At 38.8% G+C, this 13,513-nt stretch overlaps 1 protein-coding gene across 1 annotated transcript in view; it reads left to right on the top strand.

The window, feature by feature from the left end:
* PPFIA1 (protein tyrosine phosphatase, receptor type, f polypeptide (PTPRF), interacting protein (liprin), alpha 1) overlaps nt 1-13,513 on the top strand; it is a gene marked incomplete at its 3' end in the record, with an annotated part of 52,571 nt that overhangs the window by 9,194 nt on the left and 29,864 nt on the right. Inside the window, exons 3-4 of the mRNA XM_010147533.1 lie at nt 12,056-12,157; nt 12,792-12,956. Of these exons, the coding sequence (XP_010145835.1) occupies nt 12,056-12,157; nt 12,792-12,956 (267 nt within the window). The remainder of the gene's footprint in view (nt 1-12,055; nt 12,158-12,791; nt 12,957-13,513) is intronic.

The following is a 13,513-nucleotide window of genomic DNA, read 5'->3' as shown; positions in this document are numbered from 1 at the left end:
TAGGGAAACATTATTTTTAAATGCTTATTTACCTTTTATAAAGAATTGCAGGGTTAGAATATCTTGTAAAATGAGTAAAGGACATAGACCACGGATTAATAAACTCTTTACTATTGAAAGAAATGTGATTTTTTTTTTTCCCCACCTCAATTTACAGAACAGCACACAGTACAAGGATATAATTATATCAGCTTAGGCAGATGAATAATTCACCAGTTTAAACAAAGAATTTTTGTGTTGATCTATACGAAGTTTAGGCTGGCTTGCTGTATAGGTGAAAGGTGTATGAATGCCCATGTAAGGAAACTACCCAGCAGTTGGTGAAGTTCAGTAGTCACTGTCTTCTCAACAATGACAATTTCCTGTAATGAGAAATGGTGTTTATTTTGAATTACTTGAAAAGGAATTTTGTCTGCCCAAATCCTTGTTGTAAAGGCTAAAACTTTTTTTAATGTGGAGAGGTCTCGCTCAAAGAGGAGCATAAATCCTGTTGTTTTAATGGTACTAGACCTGTGGTTCTCTCAGTAAATAGTAACCAATTTTATTAAGCTGTATGAGTACTATTTCTGAATCTTCAAGCATGATCATGAAACAAGCCACAGAAAAGGGAGAGATTATCTGAAAGTGAAATTACTTAGTTTATTATGTGCTTCACAGAATGCTTGATGGGAAAGTTTTGTCACTCTGTAAATCAAAATTGTTTAAAAAAAATTGGGGAAAAAAGGGAATTCTGCTGTATGCATCTGAAAGGACTTCTGTGGTGATCAGTAGCAGGGTTTAAAGTGTAGATTTGTGGGTTTGAGTTGTGGATTCTCAAATGTCTTTTATGAGCCTGTCACAAAAGTAATTTAGCAATACATACTTTTTGCCAGTAGAATGCTGCAGTCAAAACTCTCCTTTTCTTTGCACTCCTGTCCATAAATGGGAAATCTCCTAGCTGAAATGGTGCTCTAACCTGGGTCTCCATTAGCCTTGCCTTATGAATAATACTGGCTTAAATTCTGGTGCTAGCTGAGCTTTTCACTGTAGTCTGTGCTTGAGTAAGACTTGTGTATTTACTGTTCCTAGTGGGAACCTGAACTTTGTGTAATTTGCTATTCTTTGAAGTTTCTGGTGTGTACAGTATTAAAGGTCCTGACTGACATCTCACACTTGAATCTCATTCTTCTAGTAGGATTTAGGAAATGGGCTACCTTTTGTGTTTTAACTTGGAAACACAGAAATAAAAAAAAATAACCCAAATCAATGGTATTTTAAATGGGATTCTGTTCAAACTGTTACCTGTAGTACAAGTTCTTCAGATAATCCAGTTATGGGTGTGAATGATGATGCTGCAGCTGAGACACTGAGGCTGGAACAACAGAGCATGTGTGGAGAGCAGTCTTGGATCTGTGGGTAAATCTGGTTGGGTTTTTTACATGTTTATGTGTGTCTTAGGTAAACTTCTGACTTCAGAATATCTCTTCAAAGCTCTCTCTATTTGCTGTATCACATGTGTGAATGACTGAAAGTTTGGTTTAGATAATTTCAGGGATACCCCTGTGAATCTTTAAAGTTACAGTATTCTTGAGTAATATATTTGTCATGCAGTATTATCAGTTTTTTGTAGTTCACGGGGAAAAGGCTTGGAAGGTTGTAACAGCATTTCAGCTTTGTATTGAAGAACATGCAGGTGCCTCTAGTAATTTCTTTCTTTTAGAACATGCAGCTTGAGTTTTCAGAATATCTTTTGAGGGTGTGGTTCAACAACAGTATCTTCCAAAAGCTGAGCCTTTGTTTTAAGAAATCTGGAATTACTTTAGTTCATGTAAAGTGGAAATGAAAAAGCCTTTTAGGATTTTAGCTCTCACTGCTTGTCCATGCAGGAAAGAAGCTGTCCTTTTCCCCTCCTGTAATCTTAATTTATGCTGATACTTACGTTGGTGTAACTCTGATCCCCTGTTGGAACTGTAATCTCTAGAGACTGTGCAACATTCTTCTGGATTTTGTGAAATAAAAGATTAAGGCCTGGGAGGTGGTAGAGGAGAAATAGGCCAAGCATGTCTTTTTTTTCTCAACTGAGTAGGAGGCTGCAGGGTTTCATGGTTGCATCATCTTTCCCTTGTTTGTAGCTCAGTGTGGAATAGGAGCTTCTCCTCAGAGCAGGTTCCTCACCAGTCCATCTTTTCCTTCAGCGTTTGTTACTGGTTACAGTTTATTAGCTGACTTTCCTCCTCTCCTTTTTTTTTTTTTTTTTTTTTAAATAATTGCTCTTCCCTGCCTTTTAGTGTTACTCATATCCCTGGTTTGGTTCTGTGATGTAGCATGCTTTTTGGGTTCAGGTAGTTATGAAGTTTAGAACTGTTGATTATGGATATCTTTTCTGGCAGACAAAAAGTTCCATTTAAAAAATGCCCATAAAACAACTCAGTGACACTTAATCTGTTTTGCTGAGTTACATTTTTTTGTGTTTAAGTACCAGACTCCACTGTTGTGAGACCTGAGATTATATACTCTTTTTGCATGGGCTTTGGAATTGCCTTTATTTGTGAAAATTGAGCCAGTTTTGCATGGAATGGTCCAGTTGCATTTATTCCAAATATTGCAGATTTGAATATACTTCGCTTCAGTTAGCCCAGTAAATTCACTTGGCACGTAAACTGGGGTGATAGAGTACAATAGAAAAATAAAATGTACAGAACCTGTAAGTTGAATTGCCTGCTGAAGGCATGTGTCTGTCCTCATTGAGTATTACTTGCTTAAACAAGTTGGAAATTATAAGACTGAAGTGTTCATCACTTGGCAAAAATATAAATATATATATAATAGGAGAGCACTGAGGGGGAAATACGTGTTGATGCTTGTTTAATGAGGGTGGCTTGGCCAGCCTTATTCAGATATTCCCAAGCACTCCCTTTTAACACAGTGTGAAAAATGTGCTGTACAACTTCTAACCACAAGAACTAAACCTGACAACTGGAGGACAAGATGAATGATTAGAATAGGGCAGGGCAGTGCTGTGCCTCAGCTGCTGCTTACAGTTTTTGCAAGCAGAAGTATCTTGTCACTGAAACAACCATGCATGATGGATCTTGTCCTGCGTCCATTTCTAAAAAAATAGTGGTTAGTCATGTGAGGATTAATTTTTTAAAACATGCTAGAATGCAGTATTTAGGATTAAATAATTTTTAATTCGTAAGTCATAGGTATTAATATTTATTATTAGTATTAAATGTCAGCTGAGCTAAAACTGTGCTGTTAGAGTGCAGTATGGTTAGAGTTGATATAAGGAAAAATACATATGTTTTTCTTGCCCAAGAAACTGATAGCTCAATATTTACAACTTAAAAGATCCTGCTGTAGCTTTTGTAGTAATGGCTCGACCTCTGTAATGGGGGGTCCCAGGAAAAGTACTGAGCTTGCTAAATTTTCTCAGCAGATCTTGCCATTATTTTACCATTTGGCATTTTTGAGGAGGATTGTATGCTGTGAAATCCTGTATGGGATCCCAGGAAATCTTGACCAACTGTATGTGGAGTGGGAAAACTTCAGTGAAGTCTTTATGGTGGTGTATTAAAGATGGAGACTGGTTTTGTCCCACATCTTGTCGAACTGGTAATGCAAGATTCTTCCTCTCTAATTAAGTACAACTGTATTCTCCTTTTGCCATAGTGGGTAAGGGTGTGGGTAGGTTTCTTCACTGACATGGACTCCAAAAATGGAGATGCTTAAAGCTACAACTAAGAAGTTGTGCTACTACTTAACTGTATTAGTTACTAATCAAAATAGACTAGGCTAGGGGGGCAGGAATGTGGTAATTCATATTGTGAAACCCTTAGAATTCACTGATTTGGAGTGTAACTGAGAGGCATTTGTTTTTACAACACCTTCCAAGTATTATAAAGTTACTTCTGGGTTAAGGTAAACTGTTCTTCTGGCATATTTGTTCTTGGACTGGTACAGCATTGGAAAGGATTACTCTGCTGTTGACTAGTCTCAACAGTCACGGTTCTGCACAAGGTAGCCAGACGTATCCCAAGTTGAAAAGCCTGTTTTTCAGTGATGACTCAAGTTTTCCCGATACGTATTTTAGCTGATCTTGTACATTTTTCCAAGTTGAACAAGCTTGGTATGGCTTTGAATACTTTTGTGCCGTATCTGCCCTTTCAAGGGATGTCTTGATGTAGATCCAAGAGCAGCTAAGGTAGAACTCTTTGCATAATCACCACAATGAAAAGATTATAGCCATGTGATGGGGGAAGGTTTTCTGCCACCATTGCATAGGAATAGATGTTAAGTGTCATGCAAGTCTGAAGAGTGCTTCTGTATTTCCTATGCTTGCTGCTGTGTTACCTTATAGCTGTTGGAATGGTCCTGCTTTTGGACTTCTTTACTCAGAAGATTCAAAGTGTTGTCTGAGTAGGGATGACATTTTTCTTGTCTCTGTAAAATATTTTAAAATAGAGATTCTAGATAGTGTTTAGTTTGTTCATTTCTTCTTAATCCTCTGTGTATGCTGTGAATTTGCATTTGAATATTGAATGTTTGGTGAAAGCCTTTGGGGAAGAAATAACCACTTCGGTTAGTTGTTGATTTTGAATCACATCTCTAGCTTTAATAGTAGTTTTAAAGGCTATGGTGAGAGTGGGTAGTGCCCACTCTGGATTAACTGAAAATATATACGCTGTGTCATCTACCATACTTTGAACAAGCCTCAGACACTGGCAACGATTTGTTAAGGTTGATGAAAAGATTAATAAACTACCCAGAGAAATTATGGATTCTTAATCTTTCAGTGACCGCAGGGCTAGTTGCCCTACAGCAGATGCTCAGCAAACTGCAAGTTGTTAGTCTGAAAGAGGAGTAACTTGATGAAACTCTGGCTTATTTAAACAACTTCTTGTTGTTACATCATCTTTGTTGTTACAACATCTTTCCTTAATTTCACAGACCTACAAAAGTTAGAGGATGCAGCAGTGGTTTAGTTTTGACTTCCAGCACGTTATCAGCCAACAGTCTTGTAGATGGTGGTTGTTGCATCTGTGACTTGTATTCACGGTGTTGTATGTAGGTCTGATTAATGGTGGAGCTTGAAAGATGCTCGGAGATTGGCATGTGGATCTTGCAGTGCAAAGTATGGCATATAAATACTGGTTGGTGGCTCTCCAGTGATGCACAAAGACACATTTTTGCCCTTAGTCTTTTGTGTGTAACAGCACTGTTTTGCTGGGTTTAAAGAAGATGAAATGCCCGAGTATGCGAGTCTGGGTGGTTTACAGAGGCCGTAGTTAATGATTTGAGTGTAGGTGGCTCCTGTTTGCCTGTCTTCAACCTATGCTTTGCTTTGCGTACTAGGGTTTACCGGCTCACTTTCCAAACTTCTGAAGCATGTAGAAAGTTTGAGCCGTGATTGACGTGGTGAAGGGAAGACCTGTGATCCTTGACAGAGTGAGAGGCTGAATCCAGCCATGCTTGGGTTCTGGTACTTTTATCCCCCACACCTCAAAATAGGAAATGTCTATCAGAAATGTGATGGATCAGGGAAGGAGAGAGAGAGGAGGGAGAACATGAAGCTGATGTGTTTCTACCTCCCTTTTCCTGTTGTTTCTGCATTCCTCTTGCAAAGCTGCCATGTCGCACCTGTATTCATTTATGTTTTCTTGCACATCAACATGCACTGCTCCCTGCAACCTCCTAGCAATGAAGTCTGTATTTAGTGCTTTGTAGTTCAGGTTCAGTGAATGCTGCACATAAATTTAAGCAACTCACTCGGGATGGTAACTGGGAACCTATTTATTACCATGGAGACTTGGCCTTACAATAAGCTTTTACATTTTGCTCTTGGGCATATGTTTGGTACATATTGGCTGAGAGTTGATAGTTCTTTTGCTCATTGCTTGTCAAATCTTAGGTACTTTATTCTACTTTCAGCTCCAAAGTGGACTGGAAACTGATTTTCATTCCAAAGCAATAACATTATGCAACTGTAAACACATTATAACTTAATTGCCTGTTTGTTTAGGATCGAGTTAATGACAAAGCCTAGATAGGTCAATCCAAGAAGTAAGCTTGAAGAATACTGCACTAAAAAAGAGGGCTGGTATGATAAAAACTTACTCAGGTGTACTATTGGTCACTGACTGTCAGCTGGCAGCCATGGTCACTTGAGTTTTCATGCAGTGCTTTTGCTAGAGTGGGGAAAAAACACCAACATGTTTTGAGTCAAGGAAAATACAAACTTCTGAGAGTTGACCAAAGGTGGTATTAAATGTTTTAAAATATCTCAGTGCTGCTAGTTGGAATGTGAGAATATTTTTAACAGGAAAGAAGTCTGCACCTGTGTTTTTGGTGGTTGTCTTTTGGGTTATAAAACATCTGAGGCAACAGGAGAAACAGGAAAGGAGGTAGATACATGAATTGTGTTACAAGCTTACTCTGGTGGGCAGTTAGCTCTAGCTGGAAAAACAACTTAGTGAAAAACCTTTCAGTGCCCTGAAATGGAGGAGTTTGATATAACCATATTTTAATATTACTTTTAAGCATTTTTCTTAGTCCCTTTGAAGTTGTTGGGGGTTCTGATAACAAAAGAAATTTATTTCATAGCACTCTTAGTGCTTGAAATAAGCTTTATGTTTCCAAGTTGGAAAAATCCAGGCTGCTTGGTACTTACTGGAAATTAATTTCACTAGGTGAAAACCAAAATATTTTTCTCTACATGCTCTAGACAGGTATTTGTTTCCCATTAGCACATGCCAGAGACATGGAAAGGTTGAAAGCAATCTGATTTATTACGCTGAACACGCAAAGCACAACTTGTGTTGGTGTTTCTTCTGTTGTTGCTGTTGAGTGTGTGTGTAACTATTTTCTTGGAAGGCTGATTTTAATCATTAAAACATGTCAATTCTTTTCAGTTTTAACTCTAAATACACTTGATAGGAACTTCCAGATATATTGGGGATATTGGTCACTGTGTGCGACCTGAACCCCTTAGGTTTAAAGTGAAGTGGCTATGAAATATCCTGTTAAGCTTAGATATTTAGGTTTTCTTTGGTTGTTTTGCTTAAGACTGTATGCTTGTCATTTTTCATGCATGCATCGCTTGGAATAATTGTGGTTTATATGTAATGTAAATAGCATGATGGAAATTTATCTCAAGTTCCTCTCTTTTCTCATCCCTGATGGTCTGGTCTTTCCCCAGCTGTTCTTCTCAAGCTCTCAGCTTTGTAGAGTTTTGTGGGGGTTGTTTCATATGTAGGCTACAGCACAGCATGTTAACAGTACAACAAAATATTACTTGGGGTTTAAACACTCACATATTTCTGGCAGAGATGTTCCTAAAGATGCAACAGTTGCATCTTCATCCTTGTATTGCCAGAAGTTACTACTTTAATAGTATTTAATATTTTCTTTGATGCATTTAAAATATGTTTCTTTTTAATATCTTCTCATCCTTTAAATAAGCTTTCTGGTGATCTTTTTGCCTGTAATTCATGAATCCTTACGTATTCAAGTGGTATTGTGTTTTGCAGTGGAATAAATTTTTGCTTGAACAAATCCCAAGCAAAATTTGAGTTCTTAGCCTGCAGTGGTAGTAGCAAAAGCATCCCTAATACATCTTATGTTAATAGACTTTCAGGGATTACTTCGGTTTCTTTCAAGTTTTTTCCAAAGTTAAATACTGTCTTTCCTGTAATGTAGCTTTTATTGGTTTGAGATGTACTCTCTGTGGAACCTGTAAGTTATGTGAATGTAATGCTTGTAATTTTTATATATTTATAAGCTTGTACTTTAAATAAACATGAAAGCTGTTATGTTGCTTGACTAAGATCTCACAAGTAACCGAGTGGCTATCAGCTCGGACATCAGAAATATACGGGCTTGACAGCTAGACACCAGCTGATCCAACTTTTGGAAGGATGTTTATACTGTGGCCTCTAAAATGCTGAAGGCTGAAGGTCAGTTCTGAAGATTGATGTAGAAGAAATGCTATTGCTTTAAAAATTCATGGAATTTGTGGACAAAAGAAACCTCAGGAAATACATTACTGAACAACAACAACAAACTTTCTCTTAATTTAGGTTTTTGCTGAGAGTCTTTATTTCTGGCATCTAGTGTGTCATATTGGAAATTATTCAGTTGTTCAGAAAGTTCCTTTCTTCAGTCAACACTTCAGTTTAGTGTAGAATATGTAGTGGTTGTCAGTATGTTCTAATCAACAGGGGATATCTCCCTCGTATAGTCGGCACTCTCCAGCTCTTGTACGTCCTCTGAAGTGCTTATTCCGGGTCCTGTTTGTGTCAGTCCTCAGAGTCGGCTATTTATTGTTTTGATGGCAACCAGAACCAGAGCAGAGCTTCAGTCTGATGTTCTCAATCTTCTCCTTAATTACGGAATAAGCAATATAGCTTTGTGGATAAGTAGAAATGTTTCTCAGGACTTTTGTTTCCTTTAATTCTTTCTGTACGTTCGTCTAATGCCAAGGAAGAAATGGAGACTACTCAAACTTTTGAGATGATAGTTATAAATAGTTTTTCTCCTTTTGAACAGCTTGAGGAAATCACAAATTACCTATTATTGAAGGTAAGTATTAAAACTAGAAAGGACACTTGTTCTGGCAGTGTCAGCTGAAACTAGGGACATTCAAGTATTCTGTCTTAGGCAGCTTGCGGGACTCAAAGCAATTCCGTTCTGTCCAAACAAACCGCAGTCGCGGTATTAGGCAATGCCAGATATGCACGTCAGGCTGTTTATGCAACAGCAGTATAAATTCCTGCATGCATTGTTCTTTCTGGGTCATCTGACAGTGTGATAGTCTGTGTCATAATTATGATATATTTGTGCCACAGTTAATATTTGCATAGAAAGTACATATGCAGGGGACTAGAACTGTATGTACTCTAACGATTTGAAGAGTGACTAGACTTCCTTTCAAACACACAGCTGTTTCTCAGAAGATGAAACTCACAGGTCTGAGATAAGAGAATGTGTATTAATGCTATACGGTGAGTTCAGGTTGAGAAGGGATGATGAAACAGTGTCTGGTCCTTAATGTTTTCTTCAGCCTCTTCTCAAGGCTTGAGGTAGAAACTTGAAAAATACAGAACTTTCCATGTAGGTCTGATGTCCTTTGCAGAATTGTGTGATGTCTGTGCTTTTAAATTCTAAATTTTGATGTTGACATAGTGAAGTTTAAATTATTTGTTCTGAAAAGGGCAAAAAATCACCAATAAAATCTGTTCATATCAAGCTCTGTTACAAACACTTTGAATACCTGAAGTCATTTCAGCCATCCATAACCAGACGTAAAGGTGCACAGAGAAGGGTTGTGAAGAATTGCAGCTTTAGAACTGCATTCTGGTTTACCTGTGCTTGTATTGAAGCAAAAGGGGTGTGTGCTGTCCCTTGTCTGGGAGTTTGGGAAAGTCCCACGGGTGGGATATTAAAGGTACAGAAGAGTTTGGACACCCAAGTAGAGTTCTGCAGGGAATGGTCATAGTAGTCAGTTTCTCTGTCAGCTTCTGTAAAGCAGGCTTTTGCCTTTCTCGCTTTACCTTGAACTTAGAAACCATTTGTAATTTATTTTGTGTGTTTAAAAGTTCCAGTAGCTATATTTATGGATGACGGTGTTTTCATAAATGTGTTTCTAGGAATTTTTACTTGAAAATCATAGGCCAATTTTTTTTAATCATAGATTCACAGGATGGTTTGGGTTGGAAGGGACCTTAAAGCCCATCCAGTTCCAACCCCCCTGCCATGGGCAGGGACACCTTCCACTAGACCAGGTTGCTCCAAGCCTCATCCAGCCTGGCCTTGGACACTTCCAGGGATGGGGCATCGACAGCTTCTCTGGGCAACCTGTCCCAGTGCTTCTCCACCCTCTCTGTGAAGAACTTCTTCCTGATAGCCAATCTAACCCTCCCCACTTTCAATTTAAACCCATTACCCCTTGTCCTGTCACTCCAGGCCCTTGTGAAAAGTCCCCCCCAGCTTCCTTGTAGCCCCTTCAGGCACTGGAAGGGGCTGTAAGGGTTCCCCGGAGCCTTCTCTTCTCCAGGCTGAACAAGGACGCAATTCATTTCAGGACGCAAATGAAATGCCACAGTGAAATATTTATGTGAGCATACTTAAGTATGTTAAAGAAAAAATTAAAAAAATTAGCAGTTGAAAAAGGGAAAGAAATCAAGAGTGTAAAAAAAAAAAAAGTCATTTGCTGGTTAACTGGGGGGACTATACTGAATCTTTTTTCCAATGTGCAGATTTTGTTTAGGAAGAGGGATTACGGAGATGGATTCTGCATCTGTGATGATGGTATTACTGTCTCTTCCATAACAACTTTTAAAAGCCCAATGCATTGGTATTTCCAAAGGAGTTCCCTGTAGGTATATGTTGCGCAATGCATTTTTTGTCTTTTCAGTCACGTGTATGTTGTAGAATAAAGTTTACCAGGTTAAGCTTGGAATTTGCAGGCAGCATCTTTTGACTGTGCGTGTTTTAGTTGCGTGTTAGAATTTGCAGATGTGCTACTGTAATTAGTTGACGTGTCCGTTTGGTTTTAAGCATGTGTGTTCTGTCACTTTGAATTTTACTGCAAAATATCTCCATCTTAATCTTTTACTTGATACGCAGTGTATTGTCTGTTCAGCAGTATTTGGAAAATTTTGAGAGGCAGTGTTTGTGCACTCAGTGTGTTTCCACAGTCTGTTCTTAGTTGGCCATTTGTCTTGATCATCACTGGTGCATCTGTACTAATTACAGTTTATTAGACATGACTCCTCTTTGCTAGTGTTTGCCTTATTTTAGACAATAGAGAAGACTGTATTTACTAGCATTTCAGTGTTTTCATATACAAGTGCTTCTGAAATGTTCACAGGCCATTGGGTGTGTATTTATTTTCACATCCTAAGTTGCACTGCTGCCACACGTGTTTTTCCCTATAAAAGAGAGCTTTCCTACAAAGCGCTCTTGTAAAATATGGGCTTGCTCACACTCACGCTTGGTATTAATAATGATTTCTAACGTAGTTCATTTTGCCACAGTAGGTAGAAAAGGTTATGCTCAGTATCTTTTATTCTATCCAGAGTATGGTCACTGGGTTGACAGAAAGCTTAAATGCCTTTTATGCTGACTACTTTTAGTGAGGCTATAGACAGACAGTGGAAATGGTTTAGGATGTAGTGGCTCTTTCAGATATCCCGTACAATCATATCTTCCTGACAGAAACCCCAGATTTATAAATACATTCTTTGATATTGACTAGTCTCAATGTTCACAGTAGTAACAGACACACAGTAACTGCCGTGAGCTAGCTGAATTCCTGATCCCTGATGACTTCTCGCTCAGTGTCCTATTTTACTCTGGTTCAGTTTTGTTCCCTGAAAGCTTTACTGAATTTGAAAGGAAAGCCTTTTGAGGGCTTTGAGCCCAAGGGCTCAGCTTTTAGAAAATTCCGTTTCTAATCCTCTGAGACTTCTAGCAGAGCTATAGGGAAAGGGCTGTTTGAGTTCTGTTCTGAGAGATTTGAAGGTGGGTATAAATGAAATCCCTGGGATGTAGTTTAAGTAGATGAATACTTGTAAAGGTCTGAGTTCTTCAGCAGTGAAGTGTCAAGGATGCTGTATTGCTCTGAATAAATAACCTGTGTATTCTGATAGATGCCAGGGTTGTGCATTGTCTGTCACAATTAAATACTGACTTGAAATTTGACATGTTTTGCTGGGTTCTGTTTCCGCTTGGCGCTTTGTTTTTTCATGTCTGTCATTTAAAAAACCCCAAACAATCACTTTCTGAAAACATAGTGTATTACAAACAGGTTTTTCCCTTTGCTGACCAAAGATACCTAAACTCAGATAACTGCCTCTAGAGACAAAGGAGTTCTCAAAAGTACTGGTCAAACATCTTCTATCCTAACATTTGACAGTGCGACGTTTCAAGTGTTTGAACTTAAGCCTGCTTAGCATGACTGTACAACTGGCTTTAGACATCTGAAATGAGTACTTCATGTCAAGTGTTCATATGAATTTACGCTTGCTATATCCCAGTATTTGGTGTGTTTATATTTCTGTCTGGTTTATTTCAGGAATTTGCAGCACTTACAAAAGAGCTAAATGTTTGCAGGGAGCAGCTGCTTGAAAGGGAAGAAGAAATCGCTGAACTGAAAGCAGAAAGAAATAATACGAGGGTGAGTTCCTTCTCATTTCCAAGATTACTGCTATTAAAGCATTCCGCTTCATGGGGAAAAAGATGGAATGTTGAATTTGAAAAGCTAACTATTTTCCGTTATTTGCGCACAAATCCCCTGGAAGCGGGAATGTGTGTTAAAGTTTGGGAGCTTACGCACAGCTCCAGATACCACTGTGCGGAATCAGGAAAAGCTTGTTAAGACTGCACTGCTACCTGTCACTCAGCTTTCTGGGGTGAAGTTTTGTAATAATACAACACGTGAGATCAGAGGAGTAGAGCGGGCAAGCTGTAGTGATCTGTTCCAGCAGAACAATCGCTCTCCAATTTCGAGCGTTTCCTGTGTGTATCCTTCTAACAGGTGTGCCGTTCCTCAGATTGGTGGCGGAGCTGAAAAGACCTGGTGAAGCAGAAACCTCGTTTAAAAATGAGAGCGAAAGAGAGAAGTAGGAAATGCATTAGCTCTGATAAAACTTTTAACACAGATAACATGTTAAAACCAGGTCTTCGTGCTTGCTGCAGTAGTTTTTGGCTCTCACGTTTGAAGCTTAGAACTCAAAACTTGATGTTTCAGGAGGCAAAGTTTTCTGCAGCTATGTGGGACAGGAATAAACATTCCTTTTTTTTTTTTGTAGCTATTACTGGAACATTTGGAGTGTCTTGTTTCCAGGCATGAGCGGTCTCTCAGAATGACTGTTGTAAAGAGACAAGCTCAGTCTCCAGCAGGAGTTTCTAGTGAAGTAGAAGTTCTCAAAGCACTAAAATCTTTATTTGAACACCATAAAGCCCTTGATGAAAAGGTAAGGAAGTACAGTAGCTAACATCATCTCATCCTGTCCCCTCTTTCTTTTGTGTGGACCATGCTGTTGTTTGTACTAAAGTTGTAGAAGTCAGGTTCTCTGAACTTGTGTGTTGATAGTGGCTTTGCTGGACCTGCCCTCTTAAGTTAATATGCTGCACTAAAGCCAGGTGCTTTTTAACTGTGCTAAGGGTAAAATGAGCGTGGTTCAGGGGCAATATATTTGTGATAGGAATGCATCAGCTTGTTTACCTGTGTAATGTCAGGGTTTCTCTTTCTGATGATGTAATACAAGAAACGGACTAGAGAGAAGAGGAAGAGAGGAATCTGCTTACACCGTAGTATCGCATAAAGCTGAATTAAAGGAACCCCACCCTTCAGTTGTGCCTGATGTTGGCAGCAGGATATGCAAGTGGTAAAGTTGATTGTGAATGTTGTGGCCAGCTCACAGTTTGCCAACCTTTTGTGACTCCTGTATATGGAGTCCAGCCAATTATTTCAAGTGGAATTCTGTGTCATCTTCAGCATACACACCCGGTGCTTTACCAAAGGATAAGC

This window comes from Eurypyga helias, unplaced genomic scaffold (genome assembly GCF_000690775.1).
Source record: "Eurypyga helias isolate BGI_N326 unplaced genomic scaffold, ASM69077v1 scaffold4862, whole genome shotgun sequence".
In the NCBI taxonomy this organism is placed as follows: domain Eukaryota; kingdom Metazoa; phylum Chordata; class Aves; order Eurypygiformes; family Eurypygidae; genus Eurypyga; species Eurypyga helias.
This window is presented reverse-complemented; position numbering and strand designations above follow the sequence as displayed.